General features: G+C 42.8%; 1 protein-coding gene across 2 annotated transcripts in view; it reads left to right on the top strand.

The window, feature by feature from the left end:
• Window positions 1-19,851, top strand: part of LOC117350769 (histone-arginine methyltransferase CARM1-like) — a 242,543-nt gene that overhangs the window by 147,149 nt on the left and 75,543 nt on the right. For both annotated transcript variants that reach the window (XM_033925354.1, XM_033925363.1), the window contains exon 6: window positions 12,246-12,423. In XM_033925354.1, coding sequence (XP_033781245.1) covers window positions 12,246-12,423 — 178 coding nt within the window. The remainder of the gene's footprint in view (window positions 1-12,245; window positions 12,424-19,851) is intronic.

The following is a 19,851-nucleotide window of genomic DNA, read 5'->3' as shown; positions in this document are numbered from 1 at the left end:
CATCATTTTTTGGCACACCCCCCCCGATCTGTAAGAAAAACATGATTTTTAGTAACAAACCACACGTCACACATGAGTACCTAGGAAAAGGCAGCATCTTACATATTGCAGTGAGCAGTACATCAATACACCCATTGTAAAACTAAACAAGCAAGACCAGCACAGATCAATCCTACACCATCAATCCTAACAGAAAACCATGTCTTTCGAACACACAGAACACAGAAAACACCTTCGCCTAGTATGGAATATGTCATCACAAACTAACCCCTCACTCTTTTACAAAACTGTAGTGTGGATTTTAGCCACAGTGGTAACAGCCTTGACGCTCATAGAATTCTGAGCATCAGAGCTGCTACCACCACGGCTGGCGCTAAAAAACGCTCCACAATTTTGTAAAAGGGGGGATAAAATAGAAATACACAGTTTCAACGCTCTAACTCAGAGGTGCCCAAACTTTTTGAGCTTGTGAGCTACTTTAAAATGACCAAGTCAAAATGATCTACCAACAATAAAATTAAAAAACACAAAGCACACTATACGCTGAGAAAATGTTAATTATCATTCCTATTCTGGGTTTTTTTCAAAGAGGTCAAGGCAGATGACTCTATGCATTGTCACCTCAGTAACAACCATACAAAAATAGACAAATATATCCTCCATCCTTTTTATTAAACCACAATAGCAGTTTTTAGCGCAGGGAGCTGCGCTGAATGCCCAGCGCTGCTCTTGACGCTCATAGGCTCCCTGCGCTAAAAACCACTATTGCGGTTTAGTAAAAGGGGACCATATTGTAAAATATAGACAGCAGATATAAATTCAGAACTGTGCATAGTAAGTGAAGGGAAGTTTTCATCTCTTGGAATTTACCCAGTTAACTATTAAGTTATTTGGGCAAATTCCTTTGAAAACTGTGGTAATACTGCCTCCACTTTGCTAAATTTAAAATAAAATCATTTTTCCTATCTTTGGTGATTTCATGAGTCTCTGGTTGCACTTTCTTCTTCTGACTGTGCATCCAATCTTTCTTCCCTTCTTTCAGCCTGTATGCTTCCTCTCCTCCAGACCTCATTCCCTCCCCCAACTTTTTCTTCCTCTCTTCATGCCCCCTTTCTTTTTTTTCTGTTTCTCTTCTTTCCTTCTGTTTCCCTGCCTGCCCCCTTTCTTTCTTTCTTTCTCCCTGCCGTTCCCCAAACCACTTCCACTGCCGCTGCCATCGGGGAACAGGACCCACCAATGGATAACAGGCCCCAAAGCCGATGCCGACGCATGCTCTCCCTGCTTCGGGCCGACCAGCATTCCTCTCCTCGACGTCAATTCTGCCGTCGGAGAGGAAGTTCCGCCCAGCCAGACAGCGATTGGCTGGCCCGAACTTCCTCTCCGACTGCAGAATTGATGTCGGGGAGAGGAAGACTGATTGGCCTGATAGATTAGATCGCCAAGACAAAGTGAGTCCTGGGTGATCGACTCACTTTGCCTTGGCGAGCTACTGGCGCCCCTGCCTTAGAACACTGCCTAGGACCCTGGGGGAGCCCGGGCCCCCTGTCAGCTCCGGGCTCCTGAATGCAGGTCTGGTAGTACTGCCCTGATGGCGGCCCTGTTCACGAGGTATCTTCCTCTGCTCATTCTCTGGCTCCTGCTTTGGGCCACCTGTCTAAATGAAGGGCCTTCCCCTGCCCGGTGAATCATGTGATGTATGGGGAGGGGCCAAAAGCCCTTATTGGTTCAGATGCCTAAGGCCCCTACTCATGTATCACATGATGCGCTAGGAAGGCATTTAGACAGGTGGGCCCAAAGCAGGAGCCTGAGATCGGGCTTCCTGGTTCCAACCTTTTAAAAAGGTATGGGGTTGGGGAGGTTGCAGGAGGGAGTGGACATCCCTCCTGCCATATTTTTTTTTTGGGGGGGTGTGGGCGGTGCATGCTGGCATGTGGGATCTTTTAGGGAGAGGAGGAGATAGTGGATGCTGTGGATGGGCCATTTGGCTTTCATCTGCTTTCATCATGTTTCTGTGTTTCTATATACAAGTCCATACATCAGTGTGCATATATGCACATACATTAGATACAAGTATTCTAAACATTTACACAGATAATGCTTATGTAAATGTTAGCACCTAATTTATAGAATTACCTCCAATATGGCTTATCTGCTGTGGCCTTGTATCTGCTGCAACACCTGCCTTCCAGACTGTTCTATCTGAGAGCATGCAGGTGATATAACTCACGCAGGGCAATGCTTTAGAACAGGGATCTCAAAGTCCCTCCTCAAGGGCCGCAATCCAGTTGGGTTTTCAGGATTTCCCCAATGAATATGCATTGAAAGCAGTGCTTGCACATAGATCTCATGCATATTCATTGGGGAAATCCTGAAAACCCGACTGGATTCCAGCCCTCAAGGAGGGACTTTGAGACCCCTGCTTTAGAATAAGTGTAGCATTTCACGAGTTACAAAATGTTGCCTTTTATCAGGCCAAGACCCCAATGTAGCCTTGTACTAGGATCAACTCCAGAGATAAGGATGAGAGTCCTGGTGACAAGACCTGCAAGTAGCTTAGAGCAATCCAAAGCCATAGCGAAAAAGCCCATGTCAGAGAGGCTCCCAAAGTCACACCCTTAGGCATCAGGAATTAACTGGTGCTCAGTTAAAAGTGGTCACTGGGAAGCAGGAAACTGTTCACACCAACCCAAAAATTAACCTACCCTATTGCTATTAGACTTCCTATGTGAAGAACCTGTACTGCCGATCTTTCTCTTCAGTTTTCCAGGTCTAGCCTTTTCTAGGTTCTGCTTCTTGACTCTAGTTGCTGGTCTGCACTTCTAGCTTCTGATCTAGCCTCGCAGTGTGTCCAACTCCAATGCCACCTTCAGAAGCACAGATCTAGCCTGTTGTCAAGTCTGTTAACCTAAACAAACCTGGAAGAGTTGGACGCCCTAGACGAGTACTATTTTTTTAAATTATTCACAGTATAAAGTATTTGGACTTGTTGCAATTATCACAGTGGTCAAAGTGCAGTGACTGAACACTAAAGGCACAATATTTCAGGGTTTTACCCTGTTTGTTATCTTTTTACCATTGAATTGGTTCTGAGCACTACTGACACCTGTAAGTGGTATTATATGTGCAATAGTGGGTGGTTTTTTTGTAATTCTTTTAACCTGCCTGATGATTTTAGCTCAAGACCCACACCCTAGTCCAATTCTAGTTTCATTCCAGATTTTACTGCCTGCAAGTGACCAGTCTGTGCCTCTGTTCAAATGCAAGCTCTGACTCCATTTTTGCTCCATATTATATTATCTGCAAACTCCAAATGTGGGCCTCTGTTGACTCTTGAGTATTTCCTAGTCTATGATAGATTCTGTATGGACACCCATGCCTGGAACTCAGTTGGCCAACAAAATAAATTTTGGCAACTGGAAAGGCTCTCCTAAATTCATCTGGATATCTATCTGGAATGAATGGCAGTCTCTTTATTGTCACTACGTGGACAGAAGCAATGTTCCCTATTCTGTCTGTATATTTAGTATCATTCACAATCCAGATAGTGCCTGCATGCCTTGAGCCAAACAGGGTACGGAGAAGCATTCTGAAATCTGTTGCAATTTACTGAAACTTTCTAGAGAGTGGAAGCAGTTAGCAGTTGCAAGTATAACTGTGTACTACTATACTTTTAATGATAAGTTAGCAGTCAGCAGCTAATAGAAACCTATGTACGAGCTGCCTGTAGTCACTAGTGGACACACGATTTAGGAAGGGTGTGCGAGGTCTTCAATGACCAGTTAAAGGGTATGAAAGTCAAAAGAAGGTCTAAAGGATGAGTCCCTAAACTTTGGAATTAAATTTCGGGGAAAATACAAGCAGGAACAAATACATTGTTTTGAAAAACAAAACAAAACCATCTGCTTATGGATGTAAACTCATAGAGAGTGGGATAGAGGTATAATTGTAGAAGGCCAGGCTGTGGACTTCTTACTTGGGAGGTTATGTACGTATGTTTCATTAAATGACTTTTTGAACATTTTATTGTTATCAATATTGCAAGTTTGTAAACTACTTTGAATGATTTTTCAGGGAAATGAAATATATATGTTTTAAAAAACTTACATAACTAGCTTATGCAAACAGATCAAAAATATGAAAGCGTTATTTTTGTAGGCCATTAGAAGAAACACTTGTTGGACTGGGATAGCAGTATGCTATACCACAGTGTCTTGTCAGTAGTCCCATTTTTAAAAACATTTTTAGTACTGAAAGTGCATAACTGTGCTTTGAAACTGCAATATATCTTCAATAAATATCTTTAAATATCTTTGTCATCACATAAATATTAGTTTAGTAATCAGCAAACGTAGCTTTTTTTGGTCACGTCAGGGAGGGAATGAACAAGCCGACACAATCATGTTTCGCCACCAGGGCTGTTTCAAGGCTCTCCCCCCCCCCCCTTTTTTTTTCCTTTCTACTGCTTGTTAAGGCTCAGCCTACTGGCGAAACATGATCGTGTCGGGCTTGTTCATTCAATCCCTGACACGACCACAAAGCTAAGTTTGCTGATTACTAAAGTAATATTTATGTGAAGACAAAGATATTTATTGAAGATATATTGCAGCTTCAAAGCACAGTTATGCACTTTCACTACTAAAATTTTTTTTTAAAACGTGACTACTGACAAGACACTGTGGTATAGCATACTGCTATTCCCAGTCCAACAAGTGTTTCTTCTAATGTCCTACAAAAATAACGCTTTAATATTTTTGATCTGTTTACATAAGCTAGTTATATACATTTTTTAATGTCTGATGCTTATTTAAAAATCTTTTCATTTTGAGTCCCTTTGATATTATATATGTGTTTTATACATTAATTAACAGCTAACATGAAAGGGTTATGGAATGTCCCTTACAGCTTATTTGGTGTTTATCATGCAATAACTGTTAACTGTTCCACCTTATCAGTCATGTTACTGATACCTCAAGAGGTGCAGCTGACTGCATTGCATTATCTATTATTTAATTTATATACAGTTAAAGATATTTTATCTGTAAAAACTGAATGGCAAAATGGTTGGACCAGCACACAATAATTAACACATAGGTTCTGCGGTTACTACATGTTAAATATAGCCTTTAATTTGCAGTAACTGCAAAACTTGTTGCACTTTAATAAATAGGTCCCTTAATGCACAAGGCCCATTTCCTCTTACATGACTCCTTTGTTACCCTTTTGTCTGTATTGTAGTTGGTCAGGAAGCACCAGGAAAGAACCAGAAATCTGTGCAAAATTTTATTAAACAAAATGTAATAGTTCTTTTTGGGTGCTCCATATTAGGAAAAAAAAATATTGAAAAAGACATTAACTTTTATCCCAAAATTGTTTCCATCTGTGACAGAAGTTACCTAATTCTTTGCTTTGTAATGGAAATAAAACTACTATTTTCTTTTGTCTTTAAGAATTTCCCTATGAAGACATAAGACATAACCATTGACATGTAGAGTTGGAAGAACGGTCCATCTAGCCCAGTGATCTCAAAGTTGCGGCCCGGGGGCCACATGTGGTCCGCCAGGTACTATTTTGAGGTCCTCAGGATGTTTATTATAATCCCAAAAGTAAAATAAAACAGTTTCTTGATCATATGTCTCTTTAGCTATAAATGGCAATATTATTATTAAGACTTAGCCAAAAGGAAAGATTTATAAACTATAAAGAGTTTTACCTCATGCAAAATTGTCATTTCTTTAATAAGACATTAACTATTTTTTTTCTGAGGCCCTCCAAGTACCTACAAATCCAAAACGTGGCCCTGCAAAGGGTTTGAGTTTGAGACCACTGATCTAGCCCAATACCCTGTTTCTAACAGCAGGACCAGTGTTAAGGGGGAGCAAACAGGGCAGCTGCCCTGGGCTCCATAGCTAAAGGGGGGCCCATGATTGCCTAGTGAGGCGATGTAAGCTTCCCTTCCTTCGAATCCCTTGCTGCCACAGCCTGTAAGTGAATTGAACCCATGCCACTTCCCTTCTCCTCCTCCCTCCCCCTCATGACGTAACTTCCTGTTTCGGAGGAGAAGGGAAGCCAGCATGCACAGTGTTAGAGCCCCATAGCATGGGTTCAATTTGCTTGTAGGCTGCGGCAGCGAGGTAGTCGAAGGGAGGGAAGCTTACATCACCACACCTGGCAGTCCGGGGGGCCCAGGAGGAAGAAAATAATTTGTGAGGGGAAGAGAGATGGGACCAAAGGGGCTCCTTACCATGGGCAGCTCACCGAGCGCTCCTCAAGCTCCAGGGCTGGCAGGCGGACATGTTAGGAGCAGCCCATTTGCTCCAATAGCAACAGCTTCCAGTAGTGGCAGTATTCACAATTCGCTGCTCTGCTGGCATTGGGCCTTCCTTTCTGCCTGGTCCGACAGTGAAGAACACCCGAAGCCAGCAAGAGTAGCGAGTTGTGACGGCTGCGCTGCCAACAGGATGTGCGTGTGTGTGTGACAGAGAGGGAGAGAGGAGGGGGAAAGAAATGGTGCTGCACCCATTTGGGAAGAGAGAGGTAAGGAGGGAGAAGGAAGACCAGGGAAGGGAGAGGAGAGGAAAGAGATGCCAAGACCATGTGAGGAAGGGAAAGGAAGGAAGGAAAGGAGATACCAGACCATGGAGGGGTAGGAAGAGATGCCAGACTAGGGGAAAGGAAAGAGGGAGGGAGAGAAAAGAAGGAAGGAAGGAAGAAGAGATGCCAGATAATGTAGGGGGGAGGGAGGAAGGGAAGGAGAACAGAAAGATGCCAGGGAAGGGAAACTAAGGAGACAGATGCCAGACCAGAGGGAAAGGAAGGAGAGAAAATGTCAGAGTATGGAGGGGGAGGGTGAGATAGAACAGAAGAAGAGGAGAGAGATGCTAGGGCATTGGGGGAGGGAAGGAAATGAAATCGAGATGCCAGACCATGGGGTGGAGTGGGAAAGGAGAAGAGAGATGACAGAGCATAGAGGAGGGGGGTAGAAGCAGAAAAATGGAGAGGTGTGTAAAGCTGAAATGAATCATGTAAAAAGGAGAGAAAAGGCACAGGATAGACAGTTTATTGAAGGGACATAGAAAGAGGGAAGATGCTATATGGAAGAGAGAGAGGGTGGACACTGGATGGAAAGGGCAGAGAGGGCAGACAGTAGATGGAAGAGGCAGAGGCTGGATGGAAGGGGCAGAGCAAGAAGGCAGAAGCTGCATGGAAGGGAGAGAGGACAGACACTGTATAGAAAGAAGAGAAGATGATTAAAGCAGAAATGACAAAAGGTAGAAATATTTTTTTGTTGCTTTATGTAGAATCAAGTATTATTGTAACTGTATTGATAAAAGTTTATAAATAGGAAATGGAAATAAGGCAATTTTTTTTTGGACTAAACCCTTTTCCTCAGGTCAGGACAGGATACCATAACAACAGTATATTGTACTGTCCTGAAGAAAGAAGATTTGGCCTCTGAAAGCTAATTGAAAAATGAATTAGTCCAATAAAATGGTATTTTCTTATTTCTCATTATTTGTTTTATTTCCGTTTGTTAATTTGTAAAGGGGTGATTGTTATTTATCAGGTTTTTTTTCAAATTTACATCTGCTATCTTTATATTTTGCACAGTATTAGGGGACATGTGTCACTGTCTCTGTGGTGTTGCATTGTATGCAGAGTCTGGTTTCTTGGCGGTCAGTTTAACTTTTATTTACATATTTCTATTTTTAGTTTTTGATACTTATTCCATATTGGGTGAGGGTGTATCTGTGTTCTGTGTGTATGAAAAGGACATGGTTTTCTGTTAGCAATGACTACAAGATTAATTGACTGTGCGGGATCTGACTTGTTTAGTTTTATAATGGGTGTATTGGTGTTCTAGTGCTCACTGCAGTGTTTAAGATGCTGCCTTTTCCTAGGTGCACCTTTGTTGTGTGACTCATGGATTATTACTAAAAATAACTTTTTTTTTAGAGAGAGGAGGGGGTTGTTAAAAAAATGATAAGCTCTGGCTGACATATACTGTATACTAGGTACGCCACTGGATTTAATGCATATGTATGAGATGTGAATTGGTTTCATGCATATGCATTGAGCTTACGCCAAATGCCAGTCCACTTGGATGAGCCCTGCAGGGGATGCCACGTGCCAATATCATGATAGGGGAAAGGAAATAGAGTGGAATAGGAGTATTGGGAGAGAGACTGTGGATACAAAATGTAAGGGAGAGGAGACAGGGTAATTCTGGGGATGAAAGATAAAAGGGCATGGTAGATGGGGAAGAAATAGAGAAGATGAATTGTGGGGGTGTAAGAGAAGGAGAGACAGAAGAGATTCTGGATGGCTGCAGCGGAGAAAAGGGAGGTGGAGAGAGAGGAGATTCTGAATGGAAGAGGTAAAGGGAGACATGGGATGGAAAACGGGTGACACTAAATGGAAGAGAAGAGAGAGAGGGGAAACACTAGATGGAAGGAGATGCTGAATGGAATAGGAGGACAGAGTGGATGGAAGGAGAAGAGGACAGAGGTAGAGAAATTCTGAGAAATATGAGGAAAGAGAGGTCCAGGGTGAGGGAAGAAGATGGAAACTTTTAAGAAGATGTAGTAAAAAGAGGGAAATTGAAGACTGGGTAGTAGTAATGAAATCTAGACAGAGAGGCAGAAAAATAAATGGAAGAAACTGAAAGAAAAAGATCAGTGCTAGAGATGGATGTAATGTAATGGAGGAAGTGAAGAAGACAGAAGAGAGAATGACAAAAGGACAGGAAACCCTGGCAAGACAGAGTTAAGAGAAGACAGAGGAAGATAGAAACTGGAGACTGAAATCAGCATGAACAGAAAAATTAAATGACCAGACCACACAGGTAGAAAAAAGAATTTTAATTTAGGATAAAATAGTGTCATAGTTGTGTTATTTCACTCTAAAAGTTAATAGGTAAAAATATAACATATGTAGATGAAAATTAAAAGGAACCCTTAAGAAGCCAGATACTGCACAAAATACAACACCACAGAAAGAAACTGACTTGTGCCCTCCTGTACTGTGTAAAATATAAAAATAGCAGGTATAAATTTTAAAAACTGACATATTACAAACAGTACATCATAAGGCAAGTTTGAAAATTCTTCGAGAGAAAACAGTTCCAAATTGTGGTACAATCCCTAGTCCTAGGTCTAATAGACTACTGCAACATACTATATCTCCCTTGCCCAGCAACCATGATAAAACAACTACAAACAGTACAAAACACAGCCCTAAGACTTATCTACTCGCTGAAGTAATACGATCACATCACAGAAGCATACCATGACTCATACTGGCTCCCAATACAAGCGATAGTACTCTTCAAATGGTGACGGGACAAAAGCGCGACAGATAAAGCCGCGCCGACAATAGAGAGCAGACAAACTGCGCGCAAGACTCCTGCGCGCCATTGTAAAAGTTTATTTTAAAGGGCTCAGAAGGGGGCGTGGGGGGAACCCCCCCACACACACACTTAATAGTGTTCACGCTGCTGTTGGGGGAATGTGGGGGATGTATCTCCCCACATTATACAGAAAACTTAACTTTTCCCCTAAAAAATAGGGGAAAAGTTAAGTTTTCTCTATAATGGGGGGTTACAACGCCCCAAAACCACCAACGGCAGCGCGAACACTATTAAGTAAACTGGGGGGGTTCCCCCCTCACATCCCCCATTGGAGCTCTTTAAAATAAATTTTTACGGCGGTGCGCTCGAGTCTTGCGCTCAATTGTCTGCTCTCTAATGTCGGCGCGGCTTTGTCCCGCGTGCTTATGACTGTGAACCCTTCAAATTCTACTGCCTACTTTTTAAAGCCATAAACGGAGACAGCCCAGCCTACTGGAACAACCAACTAATTCAATCCTCTTCAACCAGACACAGGAGAACTCACACACCATTCACGCACCCTCCAACCAAAAACGTCAAATGAAAAAAACTGTACGACAACCTTCTAGCCACTCGAGCAGCAAAACTGGACTACCAACTCTCCAACTTACTGATCTCGACCACAGAGTACAAAACCTTCAGAAAAGAAACAAAATCCCTACTATTCAAAAAATACTTAAAAACAAACTAACACAGCTAGTTCTATCTCAAGCATCACCTGCAATACTCTCCAATCCTTAGCGACTTGGAAAATGTCCAGAATTAAAGACCACTTTGTTTAAGAAATTCATGTCCTAGCCAGACTCTCTCCCCACGACCAAAGCTACCACACCTCACCCTGAATTATTTTTTCCTCATTATAGGTACCCTATATTCTCCATCTTCTATAATGTCCTCTTCACAATTGTACCCAGCTACTCGCTGGTGTCCGAGCATTTTCAATGTAATATGTAAAAAGTTAAGTCTTATACTGTAACCTATGTATATTTTTCTTCTAAACAATTTGCACCTTGTAATCACTGACTGCTCAGTGACCTCTTATCTATTTATACACTGTAATTCGCTGACTGTACAGCTATTCTTCATTGTGAACTGCCTAGAAGTCGCAAGATTATGGCGGTATAGAAAATATAAAGTTATTATTCTTATTATTATTAAATGTCCTGACAATTTATATGTAATCCGCCTTGAACCGCAAGATAATGGCGGAATAGAAATCACTAATGTAATCTAATAAATATAAATAAAAAATGGAAAATAAGGTGTTAGCTTTCAATTGGAGTAACTACATTTTTGAGAGTAACAGAAGAGGGGTCCTTTTCTGATGTGTTCAAAAATGACCCTATTGTACCTTTACTGTCAACATAGGTGTTGCCTCCCCCCTCTATAAAGAATTAAACTAAAGTTGTATTATATATGGTAGTAATGATGGGAAGATCATGAGAGGGGGAGGGGGCCCCCTTCTTAATTTCTGCCCTAGGCCTCACAATGTCTAAAACTGGCCCTGTCTAACAGTGGCCAATCCAGGACACAAGTACTAGCAGAATCTCAAAAGTAGCAAGATTTGTTGTTACCTTAGAGATGAGCAGTGGCTTTCCCCAGGTCCACCTTATGCCCCCTTTTATGAAACTATGTTAGGCTTTATCATTGCCAGCTGCAGTGGTAAAAACTCTGACGCTCATAGGAATTCTATGAGCGTCAGAGCTTTCACTGCTGCGGCTTCATAAAAGTGGGCCTTAATAACTATGTATGGACCTTACCTCCAGGAATTAATTCAAACCTCTATTTAAAATCCAGCTATGCTAACTGCATTTACCACATCCTCAGGCAACAAGTTCCACAGCTTAACTATGCATTGAGTAGAAAAATATTTTCTCCCATTTGTTTTAAAAATATTACTAAATCAAGGTTCAGGTCAATTTTTATTATATATGAAACTTCATGGCATGTCTCAGTCCTTAAGAGTCCTGAAGAAATGATCATTAGATCATGAAATGTTGGCCATCGTTGGCTTATATTGATTTAATGAGGAAGCTGAAGCCACGTCAAGGCAAAGATAAGTGCTGCTTGCTATTGTTTTTGAACTACACTTCCCCCTCCGTATTCGCGAATTCCGTATCTACGGATTCGCTTATTCGCAGTTTTAAATATAAAAAACACATTTTCATTTTTCAGGCTATTTTAAGCCCTGTAAGCCCCCCTCCCCCCCTTAAGCCTTACCTGGTGGTCTAGCGGGTTTTCGGGGCAGGAGCGATCTTCCCACGCTCCTGCCCCGTGCAGATCGCTCACAGGAAATGGCTCGAGAGACTACGGGAGCTCAAGGCAGCCATTTCCTGTGAGCGATCTGCACGGGGCAGGAGCGTATGAAGATCGCTCCTGCCCCAAAAACCCGCTAGACCATCAGGTAAGGCTTAAGGGGGGGCTTTCAGAGCTTAAAATAGCTGGGGGAAGCAGGGGTTAGGGGCAGAACTGGCCCGAATATTATTCGTGGTTTTTTTAATATTCGCGGGCCAGCTCTGCCCCTAACCCCCGCGAATAAGGGGTTGTTTCGCCAATGATAGAATGCTGGAGGGGAGTTAAAGTGCAATTTAAGCTCCCCTTCATAGCTCCAGAGCAATGTTTGCCCTGTAGCTTCTGAGGCATTTTTCCCCTGTTAAGCTATATTTTTTTTGGAATTTAAGTCTAGTTTTGATAAAGGGTTAAGCTATTGAGCAGTTTTGCTACCAGCACAAAGTTATAACTGGAGGCATAACATTTGATTTATATGTCTCAGTCCTTGTATATATCCAAAAAGTAGCATGGACACATGATGCCATTAGCCTATTTGTACAAATAAAATCAAGTTCTTTTCTCTCCACAGATACTTGTACTTAATAACAAACTTTCAAATAAGATCACAGTCATTTCAGGAAAAATTGAGGAGATCCTTCTACCTGAGCAAGTAGACGTTATCATTTCAGAGCCTATGGGGTATATGCTATTCAATGAGCGAATGTTGGAGAGCTACCTCCACGCCAAGAAATGGTTAAAGCCAAATGGTGAGTCTATTGATGCAGTTATGCAAGCTCAAACTAGGACATGTGGTCATTCATTTAAACCAAAGTCAACAGTCCAATGAAACATAAAAGTTAAGCAATGTGCAGGCAGGCTAAATAGTGAACTCATAATTTTTTGTAAACAGGACACATTCAAAGCTCTCTTTTTATTGCAGTACACAGGTAGACTTTGTGGCTAGGGTTAGAAATGCAATGTTATATTTGCTTTTCTTTGTTAATAACCTACTGTGCACAGAATATCTAGTTTTACTGAAATTCCTTGTTTTATAGTTTTTCTTTAAAGTGTTTCATTCCTATCTTCCTTCTGTCTTTCATTATGTTTTTCCATTCATTTCAGTACTCCCTTTTATTTTTCAGCCTTTTATTTTAGTTTTTTCTCTCTCATCTGTCTTTCATTCCTTCCTTACTCCCCTTCCATAGGCCACATATATATACCTTTCTTTTCACCTTTCTTTCTTCTAGTCTTTCCTTCCATTCTTTCCTCGTGTCTTCTACCTGCCTTATGTTATTTCTCCTTTCTTTCCTTAAATTTCTTTTCCTTGCCATTTTATGACTCTCATCCCTCACCCACATCGTCCCTTTAACCCTCTTCCTATACTTTCCATCCATACTATACTTTCCATCCAATTTCAACTGCTGTTGCTTCCACTATATCTCTTTTCAACCTCTCTCCTGTGGTCATTAGCCTTTTCTTCCTCTTCTTTCAAGCTTTTGATATCCTTGAATAAGCTTTTCAGTCAGTGACCTTTTCCTTTAGCTCATCCCTAGATTCTGGCATCCTTTTTGGCTACACCCTACTCCTATTTACGGGAACCATTCAGGAAGCCACATAGCGCCGACCAGCAGCGCCAAAGTGCGCTCCCGCTCGGTACCGCTCAGCAGCTGAATTAGAACTCGCAGCAGCGACCGACCTGGTTAGTAGCGGGGCAGGAGCACAGAAATTTCACTCCTGCCTGCTACACCTCTGGACCACCAGGGATTCCAGCGGCAGAGGAGGTACGATGGAAAGGGCAGGGAGGAGGGGACAGGGTGGAGAACCTGGGAGGGAAGGGGGCTGTGTGCAGTGCCGGGCAGGAAGGGGGCTGGGTGCAGAGGATGGGGATGGAGGGAAGGTGGCTGGGTGCAAATCCTGACACAGGAGGGACAGGGCGCTGGGTTCAGATCCTGGCGGGTCATTTGAATATTAAGCTGCCCGTCTCCCCCCAAACAAAACAACCTTCTGCTGCCTATGGCTACTGGATTAGGGATACCAGATGTCCTGACTTTCCTGGACATGTCCTCTTTATAGAGGCCATGTCCGGGCATCAAGACAGCTTTTCAAAACGAGAGTAAAATCCTTGATCATGGGTGGGGTCCAATGCAAAAGTCCCTTGAGTCGGCCCTGTTGCTACCCTAGCAATCATTTATCTTGTCTAATAGGTACACCAGCCCTTCGTCTGTCTAGCTGCTGAAGAATTGATACTTGTCATTACTGAAATAAAAAGAAAACAGGAGTTGCTGCTAATGCCTGTTTCTTTTTTCAGACTTGGTTTGCATAAATGGTTTGACCGCGAGACTGCAAGATGAATGAAAGCAAATGAAGCTATGCCTGCCCACTGTTATATTCTTAGGGCTTGATTTACTAAATCAGTGGTTCTCAAGCCTGTGCAAGGGGACCATCAGCCAGTCTGATTTTCAGGATATCTCTAATGAAACTGATTTGCATGCCTATCACCTCTATTATATGCAGCTCTCTTTCATGCATATTCATTAGAGATTCATTAGAGATATCCTGAAAGCCTGACTAGTTGGTGGTCCCTGGGACAGATTTAAGATCCACTGATTTAGTAAATCAGTCTCTATAAGTATAACAGGGGGCAAGCTTAACTTCTGGAAACTGTTCCCTGTGATAAATTTCACTCCCTCCCCCACAACAGAATAGATAAAAGCCATGGTAAATATTTATTTATTTAAAAATTTATATACTGCACACAATTATGCGGTTTCTATATCACATACATAAAATTTTGTTTCCCTACGATTATCACATATTACATAGACATGGCCCTTTATAAGTCAACACGGACTAGTCTATTAGACAAGTCAATTTCATTTTTAGGTGTTTTATATAATAAATACCTGGGATTGTATTTATTAATATAGAGGTTGGTATTCAAAAGAAGCTAGGTTTCTAAGGAGCATTTTTACTAAAGTTTAGCACAATGTATCGCAAACAGTGTGCCATGGCACACTAGTATGCCACAGCAAGATTCCGGTGTGCCGCAAGACGCTGGCAAGGAGGAAAGGTGTCGGCGCCAGCTAATTGCTTATGGAACGTGCCTCTCATGGTAAGCGGCACAGCTAACTGCTTATGGAACGTGCCTCTCATGGTAAGCGGCACGTCTTGTAGGCAGTCAGATGGCACCGGCACCTCTCCTCCACCAGCACCCCTAACTGGCATAGCAATTGCAGGCTCAGGGCTCCGTCTGGAGGGCCTGTGTGCATACACAGACGTCGATGTGATGGCATCACACATGCGCGTGATGTCATCGTGTCGACGTCCATGCACTCCTGGATGCCCTCCAGCCACGGCCCTGAATTTAATGTGCCACGGCTCTAAAATGTTTGGACTAGTTTAGTGCTTGCTAACAGACATTGGCATGTACTAACTGCCATGTAGCCTATACATATAAAATAGGATGTGAAGCATTTAGGGATAATTTCTATATAGGGTGCTTTGAGTTGCATATGTAAATTTGGGCACCCACCCAATTTGCATGTGGAACTTTTTGAATAATGAGCCAATTAGCATTGATAATTGGTATCCTAACAAGCAATTATTAGTGCTAATTGGATTTAATTATAAGTTATGCACATAAATTTAGGCACAGGATCCATGCCTAAATTTTACACAAGTCCAAAAGGGGGGCATTCCTAGAATTTACACTTGTAATTGTAGAATAAGGGAGATCCATATTTAATATAGGCATGAGGAGCTGCACTGTGTTTCAGCTGGTGCAATTCCCGGATGTAAGCGCTATTCTATAAATTACGCCTATCTCTAAGGGCTAAATTCACTAAAGGATAGTGAGTCAATCACTGTTGGCCGATTTTAAAACAGCGATTGATGTAAGATGTAACCAGGGGTTAAAATTAATATTTCCCTCCTTTGGGGGAGGGAGGTTTCTGGGTTCCTGTAAGGTTGCTGTCTGTCACGGGGTTCTTTGGAACTTCTGGGCAACTATGAGCACCTGGGGGTCTGGTGGCCAGCCGCTGAATGAAGGCCTGGTGGGTTGTAGGCACACGTTTGATGGTTCCAATGGTGTAAGTGGATAGAGAATAATTTATTAAGATAACTTATGTAATGATTTGGGAATTTTATTGGATTTTTGGAGAGTTTGGTGAGAAAAATGTGTGACACACACGAAAACACATGGTTTTAAATTTTAAAAACACAGGGTCATCAAAAGAGTTATGCTTAATGGATCCACCAACTGGGAAGTATTTTTCTTTAAATTTGTCCAAATTATCCTCAAAATGTTCCCCTCTTTTATTACCTTTGGGCCAAAAAGAAGCCTGGAACCTTGGAAGTGAAGATTATCCCAAGAAAAGCAGGCAGCATATTCTCAACATGTGGGTTACGTCATCCACAGAGCCCTGTAGCGGACAGCCTCGCAAGCAGACTTGCAAACTTTCCAAAAAGTTTGAGTGCTGTACCATGCATGTGTGAGTGCCTTCCCGCTGAAGGTAGGTCATGCGTCTCCTCTGAAGTACCTCAGTTCTCATTTTTACGCCGAGCCAAGAAGCACCTGTGTTTCTCAGCTCTGCCTGATTTCGAGTTCTGCCTTCTCGCACCGCAGCTTTTCTTTCTTAATTTGTTCATTTATTTTGTAGTTGCTGTGCGGTGCGTCTCTAAAAAAAAAAAAAAGTTTCATTTTTTTTGTCGGTTCTTGTCCGGCGGAGCTTGGACTTAGGCCCTGCCACTGACTCTCATTTGGCTACAGCCATCTTTTTATCTATGTCCAGGCCTGTTAAGGGCTTCAAAAGGTGTAGCCAGTGTAACCGGGCGATTTCACTTACCGACCCACACCGTTGGTGTATTAAGTGCTTGGGACCCGAACATTGTCCTGAGTCCTGCCCACACTGTGCTCCCCTTCAAAAAAGAGCTCTCCAGAGACGTTGTGCCCAGATCCAGCAGCTCTTTGGTTCCATGGATACTCAACCTGCTCAAGAAGTGGTAGAGAAGCCTCGATCGAGGTTTCATTCGAAGCATTCCTCATCATCAAGGCACCTATCTTCGAGGAAGGATAAGGAGTCTTCTCTACCTCGTTCTTCGAGGCCCATCGAGACTCCCTTCATAGGTCTCGAACTCCGAAGCTTTCAACGCCTCGTGCTTCTCCATCTCGAGACTCATCTAGGTCCTGGACTCCTCTGTCGAGGCATGCTACAAGGGGATCCTCATTCGCCTGTTTCCACAAGGCATGAGTCAAGACATTCAGTTCCTCATACTCCTGGGACCTCTCCATTGAGACATCTTAAATGTAAGCACTCTCTGACTTCACCTATATCACACAGCGGAGCTTTTTCTGTGACTCTTACGTCGGATACCAATATCCCTTTCCAATACTTCAGGGAGGCTTCTCCTTCTTATTCAGCCTTGGTCTCGCTCCACATCTCCTCCTGAGGGCTCTTCATCTTCAAAATTCACATCTTTTCAAAATTCATATTTGATATGAGTAAGGCTCTTCAAATTGATCTTCAATCAGAGTCTAAATATACTCCTGAATATCTGGCTGAGATGGAATTGCCTCATCCGCCAAAGGACACCATGAGTCTTCACATGAATCCTGTTTTGAAGCAAACTTTCCTGAGAAATCTTGAGACGCCTTATTCCATTCCAGCTATACCCTCAAAAATGGAATCTCGTTCCTTGTAAAGGGTTTGAGAAGCCGCAATTTTCTCACCAATCTTTGGTGGTAGAGTCATCTCTCAAAAAATCTAATCCCACCAAAGTCTATGCTGCAATCCCTCCAGGCAGAGAAGGATGGACAATGGATAAATTTGGATGCAGTCTGTATCAAAATTCCATGATGGCAAACAGGATTTTGAATTACAACTTCATGTTCACATCTTATCTGAAGTACTGCATAAATACCATGCCCTACTTCTTTTCTAACTTACCTGAGCAGCGGTTGCCTGAGTTTCAACAGCATCACCATACTCTATCACAAATAAGTCTTTTTATGCTTCAAGCAACATATAATGCATTTGAAATGTCATCTCGTGTCGCTGCTTCTTCTGTGGCAATGTGACGGCTGGCTTGGCTACGCATTGTGGACATGGATCCTAACCTTCAAGATCATCTAGCCAATATACCATGTCAAGGTAATGAGCTGTTTGACAACTCCACTGAGGCTGCCACCAAGTGTCTGTCAGAGCATGAGCGGTCCTTTACCTCTTTGATTCAACCTAAATCTAAGTCTCCAGCTTCTAAGTCTTATAAGCCACCTCCATGTCATTATCCACAGAAATCTACTCCAGCTTACTCCAGGCCTCCACCTAGGAAACAGCCACAGAAGCAGCATCAACAAAACCCCCAGCCTTTTGCTGTAGTTAAGCTTGCAGTCTTTTTGAGAATCTAAATCTGAGCATAACGTCCATCATTATCCATCAGTCTTCTGTCCTTCCCATAGGGGGTCGTCTTCATCACTTTTACCAACAGTGGGATCAGATTACATCAGACCTCTGGGTTCTCACCATCATCAGAGAGGGTTACTTGCTACAATTGGGCCATTCTTCAAATTCCACCAGATCTCCCTCCAAAAAAGTGTCCTTCCAACATGTCGCAACTTCCCCTTCTTCAGGAGGCTCAGGCTCTTCTTCGCCTCCATGCCATCGAGGAGGTTCCCTTGAACCAACGGGACACAGGATTTTATTCCTGTTATTTTCTGATCCCAAAGAAGACGGGGGATTTGCGACCTATCCTGGACCTCAGAGCTCTCAACAAATTTCTTGTCAAAGAGAAGTTTTGGATGCTCTCTCTTCCAACCCTGTATCCCCTGATGGATCAAGGAGATTGGTTATGCTCTCTAGATTTCAAAGAGGCTTACACTCATATTCCAATTCATCCAGCCTCTTGCAGATTTCTAAGATTTCGGGTGGGGAATCTTCATCTTCAGTACCGAGTCCTTCCTTTTGGCCTCGCATCATTTCCCAGAGTCTTCACAAAATGCCTGGTGGTGGTGGCTACAGCCCTGCGGATGCAGGGTCTTCAAGTCTTTCCATATTTGGATGACTGGCTCATCAAAGCCTCGTCGCAACAGGAGGTTATGGTAGCGACCCAACGGACTATAGCGTTTCTCCAAAGTCTTGGGTTCTAAATCAATTTTCCAAAGTCCCAGTTACGTCCCTCCCAAACTACAGTTTATTGGATCCATCCTGAACACTGTTCAACTCAGAGCATTCCTGCCTCAACCACGTCAGGATGCTGTCATTCACCTTTGTTAACAAGTGTCTTCCCTCACATCAATCTTGGCAAGACACATGATGGTTCTTCTCAGATACATGGCCTCTACCGTTCACATGACTCCTTTTGCCAGACTTCACCTCAGAATTCCTCAGTGGACCCTGCATCTCAGTGGCAGCAAGCTTGCGACCCACTCTCTCAACACATTACAGTGACTCCTTCGTTGAGACAGTCTCTCCACTGGTGGATGCTCTCTTCCAATCTCTCCAGAGGTTTGCTATTTCACACGACCCCTCATCAGAAGATTCTCACGACAGAGTCCTTGATATACACTTGGGGAGTGCACCTAGATGGTCTCCATACTCAAGGTCACTGGTCCAGCATAGATCGATGTCATATCAATCTGTTGGAACTCAGAGCGATCTTCTATGCTCTCAAAGCCTTTCAGCATCTTCTCCATGACAAGGTAGTTCTCATTCGAACGGACAATCAGGTCGCTATGCATTATGTGAACAAGCAGGGAGGAACAGGATCTCTCCCTCTTTGCCAAGAAGCTCTAAAGCTTTGGAATTGAGCCATCCTTCACAACACCTTCCTGAGAGCTGTCTCCATCCAAGGGCAGCAAAACTGTCTGGTGGACAAATTGAGTCGTCCTCAACCTCACGAATGGACACTCAATTCCTCGCTTCTACTTCACATTTTTGCTCTGTGGGGAACTCCTCAGATAGACCTCTTTGCATCTCCCCACAACAACAAACTGCTTCAGTTCTGCTCCAGGATATACTCTCCTCACTGCCTTGAGGCATATGCTTTTCTTCTGAACTGGGCGAATCAGTTTCTCTATGCTTTTCCTCCATTCCCTCTGATTCTCAAGACTCTTGTTAAACTCAAGAAGGAGCATGCCACTATGATTCTGATAGCTCCTTGGTGGTCCAGACAACCATGGTACTCCCTTCTACTTCAAC

The sequence above is a fragment of the Geotrypetes seraphini genome, chromosome 1 (genome assembly GCF_902459505.1).
Source record: "Geotrypetes seraphini chromosome 1, aGeoSer1.1, whole genome shotgun sequence".
In the NCBI taxonomy this organism is placed as follows: domain Eukaryota; kingdom Metazoa; phylum Chordata; class Amphibia; order Gymnophiona; family Dermophiidae; genus Geotrypetes; species Geotrypetes seraphini.
The sequence above is the reverse complement of the archived record's forward strand: the minus strand, read 5'-3'. Positions and strand labels throughout refer to the sequence as shown.